The 17,114-nt window shown below is 41.4% G+C and overlaps 1 protein-coding gene across 28 annotated transcripts in view; it reads left to right on the plus strand.

Annotated features, from left to right (window-relative positions):
• Positions 1–17,114, plus strand: part of LOC5579800 (serine/threonine-protein kinase MARK2) — a 356,247-nt gene that overhangs the window by 225,872 nt on the left and 113,261 nt on the right. Inside the window, exons 1-3 of one of the 28 annotated variants that reach the window (XM_021848968.1) lie at positions 5,894–6,097; positions 10,428–10,978; positions 11,437–12,534. The exons of 23 other annotated variants lie outside the window; for them this stretch is intronic. In XM_021848968.1, coding sequence (XP_021704660.1) covers positions 11,596–12,534 — 939 coding nt within the window. In that variant the 5' untranslated portion in view covers positions 5,894–6,097; positions 10,428–10,978; positions 11,437–11,595. 4 more of the 28 variants (XM_021848969.1, XM_021848970.1, XM_021848976.1 and 1 more) reach the window with 4 other exon arrangements.

Consider the following 17,114-nt stretch of genomic DNA (forward strand, 5'->3'; position numbering starts at 1 on the left):
TGTTGATCTACCCAACAGGTAGAGAGAAAACAGCTCTAGCCAAAAGGCCATATTGACGAGTTACCTCTATAGCGTATCTGCTACGAAATTCCACAAATGTGGCAATAAGACTGGGGGCATTCGCAAACACTCAATTTCCAAATCGCAGCTTAACGAAATGTTGAGAAGAGATGTCGATTTTTGAGCATTTGTTAAATCCAATTGGTAATCAGTGTAGGCAGCCCATGGTTTCGAACGGTTGTAGGACCAAAGGTCGAAGGACAGAAGGTCGAATGACAAAAGGTCGAAGGACAAAAGGTCGAATGGACAAAAGGTCGAAGGGACAAAAGGTCGAATGGACAAAAGGTCGAATGGACAAAACGTCGAATGGACAAAAGGTCGAATGGAAAAAAGGTCGAATGGACAAAAGGTCGAATGGACAAAAGGTCGAATGGACGAAAGGTCCAAATTGTACCGTTGAAAGGATTATCGTACACTCAGTTGCTAACATTTTAATCACAAATTCATCCCTTCTCATCTGAAGTTTTTCCTTCTTTTAAACGAAAGCTGTTCTTCAGAACTATCGTTTGAAGTAATAATTTGTATTAATGCTATTATTTCCAAACAAAAGATTTATTTTCTGAATGTCAGTTGATATTATTTTGATACTTCAAAGCATAAAGTAATTATTATTAGCTTTTTATTTGATACATTTTCAATAGAGATTTGTCCTTCTTTGAAGCATTGGCTGTTCTTTTGGAGTTATACATTATAGTGATTTTTTACTGTTGTAGACACTTGTATCGACGATTATTCCTTCTTTTATACATCGACTGTTCTTCATAGATTTCACTTTTACATCTTGCCTGTTTTTTTTCAAATGAAATGTTGCCTTCTTATAAATATCGGCTGTTCTTCATGCTTAACAGTGTTTATGAGCATTTCAATTGCATTTCTAACAAAGGATTTTCCTTCTTTTGAAGTTTTGCTGTTTTAGGGCTATGCATTAGAGTTTTATCTGACTGTTGGTTTCGTCTGATTTAAATTAGCATCAGGGAAAAATAATCATCTTTTTTCTGGAATTAGGTCCCAACTAGGGTAGAGTTTGCTTCTCAGATACACTAGCATTTACTGAGAGCTTTGCTGATAATTTGATCATTTTTGTATTTGTGCATCATGCTTTTCATTAGAAGATGATCTGCAACCCGAACCGTTAGAAGATAGTTCAAGGAATGCAGGTGTGATGTCGCACCACCGACGATCTGAAATCTACCCATGCTCTGAATGGAGGTTTACAGAAACACACACACTACTCTTGGACTCTATTTCAGAGGGCACTTTACCATATGCAGCAGAAAAAGCCTAGGCAAACTACTTCTCCTAGCCGCCTTGAACAATGTTACAGGGAACCAGCCTCCGCAGAGCGAACCCTCTGCTCTGCAGTCAACTCATGGCGGCACGCCATAGATGCTATAATTCCAGTATAATCTGAATGACAGACGCAGTGCATTCCAGCACTCGGCATCCCAACACATAGCACATAGAATGGCATGCACCTCGATGCACTTAGAGTTACATAATTACCAGGAGAAAATAAATGAACTAACGAGACCAAACCGCTTTTCAACGCATCAGAATCGTAGTGTGCTGCGCTAGGTTCACAAAAATTCTGGAAGCGCGCGCTAGGGGAGATTCAACGCATGCGCTGCTCGGTGCTACGCTCGCCATCGGTATTCAAATTGTAAAACAACTGCACGGTAACAAAGAGTCTCTACAGCTATTTTCACCTTATTATGCAAGTGTCTAGATGGTCTACATGATACGGTCGAAGACGCGCGATCCGGAAGCTCCAATCTCGATTCTCGTTTCAAAATTTTGTCTTAACATCTATTATTGTACTGTTTTTGAACAACGCGAGTGACGATGCGCATGAGACGCATTGAGAAATTACCCTAAAAAAAGCGAGGAACACCAACATAGGTCTCAAAATGTACAGTGCACGGGTGAGCATGAAAAGAATGTGGCTCTTGCACATAAGGCTACAGCACGTACACAGTAACTCTGGATGCACTACGCCCTGAAAAGTCTAACACAATTTGACCCAGAAAAGATCGTTGTCCAGCTGAAATTGAACCTCCCTCAGTATGGTCTTTCTGAAAATATGCGAGTTTTCTTCGCGTCTGTTTTAGCTGTAGCGCTTGTGATAACTTGCTTTTTTATCTAAAGAGTATAGCTTTTGGTTCTTCCTAAATTGTTGTCCATTCGACCTTTTGTCCATTCGACCTTTTGTCCCTTCGACCTTTTGTCCATTCGACCTTCTGTCATTCGACCTTTTGTCATTCGACCTTTTGTCCTTCGACCTTTTGTCATAGATTCGTTTCGAACAGCTTCCATTATGACATCGAAAAACACGTTTTCAAAGGCACCCTCAATATCCAAGAAGACACCCAAGCAGGATTGCTTCTGAGCAAATGCTTTCTCGACGATATCGTGTACAACTTTGCGTAAAAGAGTCACTGTGGACTATCCAGCAGAGATTGGTGATCGATGATCGATCGAATGCGTTCCAGACATTTCAGAAGAAAAGAGGTCAGATTGATTGGTCTAAAACTCTTCGCTTCTTCATACGAAGCACATCCTTCTTTCGGGATTAACTGCACAGTAATATCATATACGCGGCAGCAAAACTGCTTACAAGTAGCTTTTTCGAAACATGTTTGATAAACTCAAATTCCTTCTGGAGCAGAGCAGGATAAATCCCATCTGCTCCTGGAGATTTGAAACGATCAAAACTGTTAAGTGCCCATTGAATTGACTCAGTAGTTAGGATACTGCGAGCCGAAGCCAGAGACTCGTAACTACATGAAAAGACCTTCGTTTCATCCATTGATGCTATGTCCAAACATCCAGGGAAGTGTGTATTGAATAAACATTCTAATTCAGTTGAACGGCCTCAGTTCCAACTTCTTCCACATTGTTACCTGAGTCTAGTCAGATCGGGATTCCACCGGGGATTCCTAAAACGCAAAGTCTGCGAATGTTCAAAGAAGGTGTAGTGATGATCAGATAATGATTCCTCATCTGATACATGTCAATTCGTCAACTCGTGACTAATTTTGTTCGAGCAGAGCATTATGTCTAATTGGGTGATTGCCTATATGAAGTAATCCAATATCTGTACCATTTAAGTACTCCATCAGACTGGAGCCTCTCAAATTGAAATCTGAGCTTCCCCAGATGATGTGACGATCATTGGCATCACTGATCACAATTAGCGGAAGGCCTTTTGCTACACAGTGTACGACAACTCTTTTGAAATCATTCGTTGGTGATGGTGTGGTAAATAAACCGAACAATAGACGTATTTCCTATTGACGTCACCAACAGAAACATCGATTGTAACAACGCATACATCTCTTGTTGTTAGCTCAGAAATGAGTGAAGCAACGATTGCTTTAATAACGAGCACGCATGCATGAGGCATGGAACGCGAGTTCTCCATTTTATGTTTACTGAAAGAAGCAATAACTGGGTCCACAAGTTTACCTAGATATAAGCAGGCTTGATAGAAACTCCTCTGTGGTGCAAAGAGGAGGAGGCGATTTTGTCGTTTTTCTGAGGAGGAAAAATTGAACTCAAAATTTACAACACAGATTCTCAATCGATTCGAGTGAGAGCGGAAAAAATGCGAGAGTTTTTTTCTGGTACTGTATCTCTCTTGTTGCGATGCTCACCTTTACTCACGCTTCAAAATAACTCTTGAGCTTCCCGCCCGAACAAGACAGTCCTCGGGGAGTTGTGATGGCAATCTTTTTTTATGGAATTTTACTCTGGTGTGTTTTGTGCTGCATCTCCCTCGCACAATTTTCGTTGCCTCTCTGCATAGCATTTTTTCGCTCCCTCGCAAAGAGGCAAAGGCACCAAGCTGCTCTAGAGTATGTCACCGAACTCTGATGATGTCGAGGAGAATTATCAAGCCTGGGTATAAGTTCCCCTTACGAAAGTAAGATGCTTGAACTAGCGCCACTTGGGCTGTACCATTTTGCATGAGTCTGCAAAGATTGATCGTCGCTGTTCTTTTATGCTGATCTATTAAAAGTCGCCAAGAGGAAAAAGCACGGAGTACACTGTGTTAAACGCATAATCCGAATCTATATTGGAGATAATTTAAATAAAATAACATCATATTCATAATCCCACCCTTATTCAGCTTCAGGCTTGAGCCTGGAGAAGGGCAGCCGAATATCTCGGAGAAACCCAAGATCATCTGTACTATTGCTCCCGGTAGCACAGGAAGGGCACAATACTGTGGAGGGCGTCCTGGTACTCCACAGACTCCATTAGAGGTTAGGTTTTATTTAGATCACCCTAACAATTCATTGCTAGGATCGGTAAGCATAAAGGCCCATTACACCATGAATTAGGGGTTACCTGTAAGGTAGACTTTTACCACCGGATCAGGCAGTCCGTAGTGCCAATTCTTAGCGAGTTGAAACAATCGCTACCGACACTACACGACTGTCAAGGCTGATTGGGGAAAGGAGGATAAAATAAATGATTAACTACCGACCAGTCAACAAGCCAATCATTTCCACTCCACTTATTTGTTGAGTTGCCTTGTAAAGGTTTTTTTAGTGTTCAAAACTATTTTGAAGATTATCATTTAGATCAAACCACGAACAAATACCCTACTTATCGATTGTGTTGTTGCACGCTCGGTTATAGCTCTGCATTAGTCACTCTTTGTTAGGAAAAAAACAAACAACATTTCAAAACCTACCAATCCTGAACTCCGTAGTCGTGGAAGAGTTGTTCGTCATCCGAATGATCAATGATCAAGTTATTGACCACGAAATAAAGAACAAGCTTCTTAATCAAACAACGCAGAAAACAGCTGAACCGCTTAACGCACCCACCATCAACATGGATCCCATATGTGACAAACAACAAACAAAAATCCAGTTTGTGACTTATTGTCGCCCCCAACATCTTCTATTCTACCGTCTTTGTCTATCATCCCTCCCAACTGACGAAAACGGCCTTTCCGAACCAATTTATCACGTCTTTGGTCGTCGTCGAGTTCCAAACACAAACAAACTAATCAGCCGCTGTGTTCAATGTTCACCAATCGGGTTCGAGAGATGAAGCTGTTTGTCGGGCAATTAATTACCAAAACGAACTGCTCCACCACTTGATGAATTTGACGAACTCTAGTTGAAGAAGCGCACAGGTCCCTCGATTTGTGTGTTGACGATTGCAACCTCGAGAAATGGCTCGATAATTTCCAATGCCCACAATTTTTGCTCCGATTCTGCGAGTTTCGAACACCCCTCGGATAGGGAAGGGTGGGGGGTACAGATAAGGTGTTAATTCGTGTTGTTTATCAATCGACTGCCTACCATGTAGAGTTACCATCCATACTTCTTTTAGAATTCATGTCTTGTTTTCTGCGGAACAGCATAAAAAGTACTGTTTTAATTATACTTTTTAAGATTTACGACGAAATTGAACAATTTATTAAATATTATTTTTTGCAACTTTTAGCTTTATTATAATCGATTTCCGTCCATGACGAGTTCATCGTATACCTATAAATAATTACGTACCTTCTAAAGCTGTTTAAATGTATCTTTCCGCGTAAATTTGCTGTTGGGACCATAGTGCTTCGGTTCAACGTACTCTTCTGTACTATTCTATGAAAATAAAAAAAAATGTAATCTTTCCGGCAATGGCAAACATGGTAACCTTGTCATCACACAATTACGTCGTGTAATGATCGCATTCATGTGTGTGTTCGTGCGTTGTTGACCGTAATATCTGTGTGATAGCGATCGATAGGCGCAATTTTTATTGGATGATAACACACAGAGAGCTCCGGGGTTGCTGGTTCCGGGGCATCCATGTACTTTCTGCCACCAGCAGTTTCGTACCGAGTTGCGACTTTGGCGAACGCGCGCGCTTGATCGTCTCTCTTCTGATACACGAAGCGTTAAAAGTAGATTTTCGTCGTCGTTGACGTCATACCCGTCGTTGGCCCCATTCATGGATGTGTTCATCAGCCAAGAACCTTAAAAGGGATCATGATTGTTCTGTGGTGACAAGAAGGTGCTAGAATCAGGTTACGTGAATAGCTACGCCTGGAGTGAATGGAAGATTCGGTTTCAAACGCACGCAGTCGTCCGTTCCGTAGTCGTCGGTCGTCGTCAAAGGCGGTGATTGCGTAGTGAGAGCAAGCAGTATAACATTGATAACACCGGGCAACACTGGTTCACACGCATTTTGACGATTTGCATTGGATTCAATACATTTTGGACCGCTGACTTTGAATCTGTTCTCAGAATGTTCGTGATACGTACAGTTTTTGAAAAAAAAGAGTTCTTTATTCACAAATTTTTACATCTTCTTCTTCTTGGCATCCTTTTTGGGGTAGAGCCTGCTTCTCAGCTTGGTGTTCAATGAGCACTTCCAAAGTTATTAACTGAGAGCTTTCTTTGTTAAAGTTGCCATTTTTGCATTCGTGTGTCGTGTGGCAGGTACGATGATACTCTATGTCCAGGGAAGTCGAGGAAATTTCCATTACGAAAAGATCCGACCGGGAATCGAACGCAGACACTTTCAGAATGCTTTGTAGCCGTGGACTCTAACTACTCGGCTAAGGCCTTCCCTCAATCTGATAAAACCTGTGTGAGTTTTAAAGTAATTCTTATTGAACAAGGATCTTTGAAAGAATTACTAGACTTTTTACAAAGTTTTAGTAGATTTCATAGGTAAAATCCTTCAATCTTTCATAGATGAAATCAATTAAATCTCGGGATGGACAGAAGAAATTTTTGCAGGAATGATTGAAGGAACTATTGGAAAAAAAATCTTTAAAAATAATATTAAAGATTTTTTTTTTTGGTGTAAAAACTTAAATAAACTTTTAAAGATTGCGCGGGATTTTTTTTTTGACTTTTTAAGAAGTTTTTGGAAAACTGCAGGAGTAATGGATGAAAAGCTGGAAATTTTCCTAGAAAAAATAGATTTCTTCGAAGAACTCCTCAAGGAATTTTGGATTTCTGGGAGGAAATGTGCATGAAAACTTGAAGGAATGCACATAAACATGCGGGGACATTCTTACAGAGTTTCTTGAGAAAATCCTTAAACTATGTTTTTTTTTTGTCTTTAAAAACTCTTGAATGAACATTTGTGGATTTCCTCTGAGGAAATTCTGTAGAAATCTTTGGAAGATCTCCTAGAGTAACAACAGAAGAATTTGGTTGAAGGAATAGTGAAAAATTATCTAGAGAAAATTCTAAGAAGTTTTGAAAAAAAAAATCAAAATAATACCTAAGGAAATTATTGGAAAATAGTGGCTTTGGAGTTCTCATGGATTTCCTAGAGCAAATTCTTCTAAGCATCCTTTGAAAAATCGCTGGAAGTATTTCTGGAAGAATTAGTAGATAAATCTCTAGAAGAATTTCTGAATGGATTCCTAACCACTCTAGAAGACCTTGAAAGTATTATAAATAAAAACACTATGATAATACCCGAAGCTTTTCATCGAAATTCTTGAAGAGAATGTTGAACCAGTTATAGTCTCTTGAGCCTGTACAATTTTGCATCAGGATTCAATGTAGGCGTAATAAGTAACAAATAAAAATTTCCTTTGTATTTAAACCCTATCTAATAAATTTATCAAACAAATTCGACAAAAGTAGACCAAACTTCTTGTATTTACAATCAGTGGAATTTTTCGAATTTCTTCATCTATTTCTGGATGAACAGCAAAAATTCTGTTAATTTGTGTAGCAATGCTTTGATAGATTATATCAAAGGTGATAGCCCGTTTAGAAATCGCTAGAACTATCACTCTCGTACTGTTTATGAAATGATGCACCTGGTTTGGAAATATTTTTCAAGAATCTTCTGATAATTCTCTATGGATGTTCCAGAAAGTTCTCAAAAATTACTTCTAGGAATGCTCACGGTAATTTTTCCCAGAACATATACAGAATTGGGTGTAGATTTTTTTTTAGGAAATTGATTATTTCAGAAATATTGAAGAGGATTGCTCCATTTATTTTTCTAATGGTTAAATAAATTTCTTGTAACAATTCCTACAGTTAGTTTCCCAAGATTTTCACTATAGATATTCTCAAACGTTCTTCACACGAGCCAGGGCTTTTTGGGGGTCATGCTAAACCATGCCGCGCTTCACTAAGCACGAGAAAGCAATGAAAAACCATATCGTGTCTTGCATTCTCTATAAGTATAATTACGATGTTGATATATAGAACAGATGGTAAATTATTTAATTCGTTTTTCAAACATTCCTAATCTTGTTTTTTTTTTGTTGAATTGTGGGTAGGACAATCCAGGTGTGTTTGTACGTAGTACATGTCCTACCATGCGCTGATTTTCTGAAGGTGGTCTTGTATTGATTCATACGAAAATTTAGAAAAACTCAGTAAAAAGTTTTCGAAACAATCTCGGGAAAAACGCGGGAGAAATTTTGTGTACAATCTGTTCATGAATTTTGGGAAAAATAGTTGCAACATTCAATTAACGATATTCTGTATGAATTTCTAAAAAATCGTGATGATCTTGAGTTTTGAGAATCCCCAAATAAACCTAATAAACGCCTGGGTAAGGTTTTAATTTAAGTAGTAAAGGGTTATTTGAAGCAAATCGTTTGTATATACAGCAGTCAAATAAAGTGGACAAACAGTTGGTTTTTGTGTTCTCTTCTCCAGTTAGTTTTTTCTGTGTTGTCCTTTTTGTGTGTGATTGAGGATCCTTGCCATCCGGCAGAAAAATACTGAAAAGAAATTGGTACCAACGCCATGACACGATAATTGAGCTACCACGATATACCTCCTGGATGAGCTACAGAGAACCCTAAACCCAATCCTTACCAAGTCCTTCCTTCCAAAATTGTGATTATTAACCTCGAGCTGCCACGAGTACCCTGGCTCCATCCCGTACTAACTTTGGTACTGGAAAAGTAAATAAATTGTAAATAGTACAAAAATGAATTTCGGCTCTGTAAAGCGTTAAACGCGATTGAGCCTCAAATAATCGAACTAGTTAAAAAAATAGTTCGTTTTTACGGAAGTTCGAGCAGTTCACACAAATATTGCTCGATTTTGTTTAACGAATGTTCGTGTATTACACGCGTAGTGTAATCAAAGTCTTCGCTATGTTTCTCCAACAAAATCAGGGAGCTGATAAAGTCTACAGCTGTAGAACAAAATAGTAGTATCCCTAAGAGACAGAACTTATGAATAAAACAACATTTTTTTCTTAAAAACTATAAAAAGAGTATGTACAAATTTGCAGGGCACAACAAAATCAATGAAATCAGTCCTAATATTTTGGAAGATTGAGTTACAATTTATAGAAGTAAAACGAAAACTTTTTTTTTAACCCGTATAGGCCTGACTGAAAGCAAAAATACTGAAACCACCACCGCTCAGCGAATTCTTAACGGATTCAAATGGTTTTTTATCGGTTCACTGGCCCACATATCTAGTTTCTAGAAGTGGCCAGAGGAACTCTGAAATATTCCTGTGGCCGTAGTTATTTCGGTGGGTCACTGGGTCAAGTCGGGTAAAAAAGGGCTGTTTTTTGGGGCATGCCAAGTTACCCTTATTTATTTGCATTGACAATCGTTTTAATTTGCATAAATCATTTAGATCTGATATTCAACATTATAAAGCACCGTTTGACATATACCGGATGTGGCCATTTGGACGTAATGCAGATACAAATTGGCCACTTTATCGTAAGTTTGAGACGTCCCGGGACCCGAAAATGGTCATTTGTAGGATTAATCAAATGCAAAACTCATAGTTATCCAATTCAATAGTTTCTCAAAAGGTTTACACTGATTTAATTTTCTTAAAATTCCACCATGTAGTGGCCACATTATAGCCGATTCCGGAAATTATCTGTGACATGAAATTTGCCTGCCTTCAGGGGCACAAACGACCAGTACCCTTCTTACCCGACCTGACCCAGTGACCCACCGGAATAACTCCGGCCACAGGAATATTTCCGCGTTCCTCTGTCCACTTCTAGAAACTGTGCCAGTATACTGAGAAAAAATCATTTGAATCCATCAAGAATTCGCTGAGCGGTGAGGGTTTTAGAATTTTTGCTTTCACTCAGGCCTATACGGGTTAATAAGGAACTTGGGGGAAATTTAGTTTTTTTCGTCAAATTTTCTTGATATAAAGATTTTGAAGGTGTAGATGAGCTAATCAAAGCTTACTAAACATATTCAAAGCATAAATTTCAGTAAGAAGATGTTATCAATAAATGATTGTGGAACAAACAAAGTTGAATTTCAAATTTGTGAATGACACCCCATTGTTTCTCAAAAAATGTTCGTGTTGCCATAATCTATTGAATGCATTGCAAATGGACAAATTTCGTGAAAAAAAACTTTTGATCTTGTCGCCTAGTGTAATTACTCATACTGTAAGAGCCCTGGATAGCAGCAAACGGGCAGCAGCAGTAGCAACTGGCTAGGGCTTAGAAGATAAGATCCTCGGCCACATCGTGTTTCAGTGTGTATGTTTGTTTGAGTAAGAGCGGCGGCTGTCGGCTGTCGGGCGCGCAGGTGGATGAGATCACACTCGCCGTGCAGATTCGCTGTGCGATGGAAGAGTGAGAAAAAAGTGCGCCGAGGCAACCTCCAATTACGATTTTCATTTGAATGGAAAACATTTAATTGTTCAAACATCGCGACGCGCGTTGAGTCACATGACGTGTACCGCATTCGACGGCCTTCTCCGTGAACGTGGGTAATTCGCGCCGGGAGTGAGTGTTCGCCAAATACAGCCTAAGCGTATTCAATCTGGTTCCGGCGTTGCCTATTGAGGTGTGAAAGTAATGAACGTTCGGTAGTGAAATCGATTTGCCTTCCTCACTGGAAGGTTCCAAGTGGCAACCGGGAGACCGTCCGGATTGTAAAAAAGTGCATTCAACGCTTACAAAACATCACCAGACTCAGGTTATCAAGAAACACCACACCAGAGAGTTATATCGTTCGTTCGTTCGCGTTGTAATCTTATCTGTTCGCTGTACGGGAGGAAGACCATGTTTCGTTACGTTGGCAAAAAGATAAGATATCGTCTCGGTCGTCCCTGTGTGCTCTTTGTGTGCCGCAATACTAGCGGTTGCTGCAAGAATTCATCATCTTAGGTGTTGTTTTCACTCGGGACAAAGATCTGGTGACCTGGCAAGGGATGAACGCCTGCCTCCTGAGGTCAAAGCTCGCTATTGTGTATTGTCCTTAATCATACCACTCATCCAACCGCTTAAGTGTTCAATGTTCTTTGTTAGTCTCCATCTGGGTTATCAGCGCTGAGAGATACATCGGTGATGGACATTCGGCTGGCAGGAACCACCGCTCGAAACGAATGTCGCAGCTGTTAACTCTAATCCATCTCTCGTTGATCCTACTTACAGCTGACGACGATGACCTTCGCTATCTAAGCGCTCTCCATACTGTGTGGACAATTCAGTGTACTCTACAAACAATTCCCAAAGTGACTGTGATCGCGTTTTGCGCAGCGTAGCCACGTGTACCAAAGTGTTTGCAATTACAAAGTGTTATCTCTACGCACAATGAGTTCCAAGGAGTTCGAACGCAACGAGCCCAACCGGCGCAGCATCCGGCTCAAACCGAACAAGCTGGAGGTCGTTACTCTCAAGGAACTTCCAACCGCCGCCAAACGCACCACTCTCCTCAGCTCTCCGCAGCCGGCCCGAGTTGCCCTGCGAAACTTCCGAAACGAACAAAACTCTCACGGACAAATCGAGATCCGTGACAACTACAGTCTGAAGCTCAGTGACATCACTGGCTCAACGCCGAAACATGCCGATTCAGCTCCCTTATCACCAGAGGTCGACTCTCTCTCGGTACTGCAAAACCTCGAACGCCAAATCAACACCATGGAGTTCGACACTCGCATGAAGGCGGAACATTCCGCCGACGTGCTCGATACCAAAAAAGACCGACCCGTACACTACGGAGAGCTGCCCAGCCTGCTGAACTCCGGCATCAGCGACGTGGCCGGCAATGGTTTCGGCTACATGGACAAAGCTGGCGACAGCGACAGCGACGATGATCTCGCTCCAAGTTCCTTCAAACGTGGCGAAGACTCCCGTAGCTCTACGGGAGGGGCCATTTCTTCGGCCACCACTCGCAAAATCAAAACCACTCGCGTCATCAATCGAACCGCGTCGGATTCGAAACAGGCAGAAACTACGGCCAAGCTTCTGCGCCAGAAGAAACCCGCGCCTCGTCCTCCGATGATTATTCCCACTATTTCGCCACCGCAGGTGACCAAGATGGTCCCGAAGGACCCCCCGGCGGCAGCGGTGCCGGCGGCCACCCTAGTCGGGGCATCATCCGGCAGTAACTCAACAACGGGTTCCTCAACGGGCAGTTCGTCGATAGCTCCAGCAGCCAGGGCGTCGCCCATGAGCAGCGTCAAGAATTCCACCGAGCGCAAGATCAGCTCCGAGATAATGAAGCACTTGGTCAGTCCGCAGAAATCTCAGGTAACGTAAACTGCTCCTCCGTGCAGCTCTTTCTCTACGCTCTACGGAATGAGGGGCGATAATCATAATGATGATGGGTGATTGATTGATTCTGTTTGGAAATTTCGGTCCCTGTTGTTGGTTGGTTGGCTGACTGATAAGCGATTGTTTGGTGACCTTCGCAATACACTCTCAATTTGCGTTGAGTCAGTTTTGTCGGATGACGGATATATTTTACCGAAATGTCAATCACCAGTTCAATACGTTTTTTTTTAGTTATCGGCGAAATTTACCTAACATGTTTGGTTGACTTCGCAGGCAAGTTTGTTTTCCTTCATTTTCTGCAATTTATTGACCAATGAGAATGACAGATTTCCCAGATATTTTATTAAATCCTTATCAAGACACTATCTATAGTGCAAACGATAAAATGCAACACAATTGCACAAAAAACGTACAGTCATACAAATTGACCATATCAATGCCGAACAGCTGCTGTTTTGATCAATTATCGTAAATCTACAGCTGCGATCTACAAGATTTTGTGACGAAAATATAAAATTCTTTTATTGGATTCTCACATAACATTCACGTGTTGAACTGGAAACAACTACTTAGCTACAAGTAAAATCTATTTGATAGATTTTGTCAGCATAAGAAAAGAACAAGATAATAAAATTTCGTCATTTAATGAGAAACACTAAGAATAAATGTGGTCCTCATTTGCCAGTTGGAAAAATAATCGTCTCAGAATCAAATGTGCAGATTATTCGTAACTCGTTCTAAGATAGGTATCAATTCAATCAGTTTATTTTCTCAATTTCACCACATCAAACTCTAGCTCGCTTCTTACAGTGTAGGCTTTTCCATATCGGTTAATCCTTACGCGGAGTCCACTGAAAATCGTTTACGTGAGTGTTGGAGAGAATGTTTGTTGTGGTTATTATCAGCTTTGCAATGATGATATGATGATAATGGTTGGATACCGTATTAGGTCACATGAAACGTTGGCCTGAAGCTTATTTTTCCTTCCAGTCTTGGTAAGCCTATCTGGGTCACTGACAGAATGAATCAACGTATTATAAATTTGATATATTTAGGATTGAAACTTTACCACCCTTGATGAATTTCATGAATTAAAATCTCGAATTTCAATTCCAAATTGTGATACTGTCAAGTAGCGGCTGTGTATGAGTAAATACACATTCTCACTACCTTGAGAGTATCCCAGTCTACTGTAAGTGTAATTTGCCGTACTTCAAAGACCTGGTCCGTCGTATATCGGACGTCAATGAAATCGGATTGATAAGTTTCCACAAACTCATTGCTATAGGTGACAGACGGCGGTAGATGATTCAGATCAGCATAACGACTTATAGGTAATGTATGCCATACCAACGTATCCAATGTCTTGAACTTGAGTCCAAGTCTGAGTCCTCAGCGCTGTTCAGACGTTTGACGAAGCATTATTTCCAACTTTCGATCACTTCACGCTCTAGGTATACCGTGACCTGCTCTAATTCCGTGTGTTGCCTAATACCGTGTATTTGGGAATTATGTGGATTTTTAACATATTATATTATTCATTTCTCCTGAATGCTTGTCACATACGTTACCACATTAAGTAGTCTTTGGAAAGTTATTAAAAATTTGAACTAAAGTTGCACACACAAACAAACAAAAATAATGTTAGAATACAATCACCTGGTGCCAACCCATGGTATTAGGGCACGGTTGCTTCTTAGCAAAATGGCTGAGTAAAATATATATTTCATTTCCTGAATCAATCATACAAATCTCAAGACGTTGTTTGATACAAAAGTTTTAATTATGATGCGCTTTGTTCAATCAATTGAGAGATGTTTTAAAATGTCATCCGGCAGTCGGCAGTATTTGTAACAATGGTATGTTCAACAACAGCAAAAACAACAACAACAACAACAACAACAACAGGTAAAAATTTTCAAAATAGTACAAGCAATATTTATTGAAAAAACATATATACTACGGTCAACTATATAAAACTTAAAAAAAAAACATAAAAATAATCTTACATTATTTTTTTCTGATTGATTGAATCTTGAATCTTGAAATATAACCTCACGGTAATAGGGCATGTCACGGTATATTTTAGAGTGAGACTGGTAGTTTTGAAGATTTTGTTTTAGTTAGACTACTTATTCTGCCGTTATATGCATAATTGTCCCATGTTACAAAATTTGAATTCGAGAAAAACGCGATTGAAGATTTTGGCACATTCATGCTCCATATGAATAAAAGTTGAAAAATTGAAACAATATAAGAAAATGGGTGTTCTTTAGAGTCAAGAGTTGGTTTTTGCTATGAAATTCGTAGTGGGATGGTTATGCCTAGAAATACCGAGATGACGCGGGCAGAATTTCCCCATATCAAAGAGTTATTTAAATAAATTAATACCGAGTTTTGGGGGAATTTATACACATAGGAGTCCCACTAATTAAAGCACGCCGATTTTGGCCAACCCCATTGCTCTTGATGGTAGCTCTGACATGAATTTTATATCGAAAGTGGAAAATGTGTATTGTAAAGCCTATGTTGAGGGTACAAACGAAGGCTCAAGTGGCATGTAGCAAAGTTGAGACGTATGTGGATATGTTAGTTTGTACGTTGATGATTGTTTTTGTGCTGCCTATTCTAAAAGTCGTATTTTAAGTATAATTTGGAAATCAGTATGAAAAAAATAAGTAAAATAGTCCCTCAAAGGAAATAATTAGTCATTGGTTGGGTCTTAAAGGGCTTAATCAAGTTGCCATTTTTTCGAATGTTTAGACCCCTGTTCCCCATTGTGGTCCCCTCAACCTTTCAGTCGTCGCGCGGTTCGCTACCGTCAAAACCACCATGCTGCTTGTTCCGTACGGAACGAGCCGTAAACATGTGCGACTCAAAGTGCATCCGAATGTGGCCCCTTCTCGACCCACCCTAACTACGCCACTGAGTGCAGAAGTATCAACAGTGAGCGTGAGTACCATGTGAGTTACCAACAGAAACTCAAATGCCGTGAGTTCCCTATGAGTGACTATATCCACAACGAGAGTTCCGTCAGTGAGTGCTGTTCCAGAAGCTTCGAGAATGAGTACCTCCGAGAATGAGAACCGTCGAAACTTCTAGAACAGGAATGCACTGATATAAATACGCGACCGCTCCACCATGTGAGTCAGTCTTGTTTCTACCGCCGCGAAGTTTATACCGATCCAAGTGAAGTAAAGTGAAAGTATAGTGAACAGTAGTGTAACTAGTGAACAGTGTAGTGTAGTGTAGTGCAATAAAGTGTACTGTGGACTAGCAGAATCAGTGGTGTTGTTACTTTCATTCCGAAAAATACAGTCCACCCCGACCCGACCGGAGTTGGCCACGGTTAACGCGCCAACACAGTGGTCCTTCGAACCGGATTCAGCGCCGCCGCCGTAGGAAAGGTATCGACACATCCGCCGCTCGTCGAGAGCTATTCCGGCACGCTTGCGTGGTGACCGAACCAGAGCGTGTATTCCAAAAAGGATTCCGTTAGTCATCGCCGCCGACACGTCTGCCTGGTGGTCTTACCAAGACGTGTACCACCGACCCAAGGAAGTGATCATCCGCCAACACCGCCACTCACCACGAGTAGGCACGTTTGCCTGGTTGTGGACCCAAACGTGCATTCCTAGAGGAGAAGATCACTATCGCCGCCCTATCCGACACGGTTCCTTGGTGCCTGTACCACACCGTGTTCCAGCTGTTCACTATCGTCGCCGCTTATCCGACACGTCTGCGCGGTACCTACACCGGGACGTGTTTCACCGAGAAGAATACTAGATTTGCCGCCCATTCCGACACGGTTCTGTGGTGCCTGTAGCACACCGTGTTCACTATCGTCGCCGCTCATCCGACACGTTTGCGCGGTACCCATACCGGGACGTGTTTCGCCGAGCAGAGTAGATTTGTCTCGCAGCCGCCAATAATCCGACACGTCTGCACGGTACCCATACCGAGACGTGTGTCGCCCAGGAGGGAGACATTCGTTCCGCTGCCCAATACGAATCACCGATACGTTTTGTGACACTTTCCCAAAGCGTGTAGCAATAGGAGGAACCGTAACCCGACCATTCGACACGTCTGCGTGGTGCTTGGACCAGGACGTGCATCCGTCACCGTGTTTGTTCGACGAATCCCTGCTCAGAGTGACTGTTTCGACCCGACACGAATCCCAAAGTCAGGGACTTCCGAATTCCATCAGGAGACGCTATGCAGCAGAATTGCATGCCAAAAATGAGATCCGCTACTGAACCGAACGATCAGGACGCCGCTATGATCGCCCGAAACACCGATTGGAAGACAACCGTTAATCCGACCATGTTGAACGAGCTTTCGTCGCTATCACGCCTCCAAACTCACGTGAGCCTGAAGCTAGAGCGAGTGCAAAGCGCACTTGCTGCCGCCAAAGATCCGGTGAGCCTACCGCGACTCAGGACGTATTTAAAAAACATTGAGGACGCCTACGCCGAGTTCTGCGCCGTACATAGCAAGGTGATAACGACCGTTCCAGACACCGCTCTACAACGTCAGGAGGAAGTATTCGCCGACTT

Source organism: Aedes aegypti, chromosome 3, assembly GCF_002204515.2.
Source record: "Aedes aegypti strain LVP_AGWG chromosome 3, AaegL5.0 Primary Assembly, whole genome shotgun sequence".
Lineage (NCBI taxonomy): Eukaryota > Metazoa > Arthropoda > Insecta > Diptera > Culicidae > Aedes > Aedes aegypti.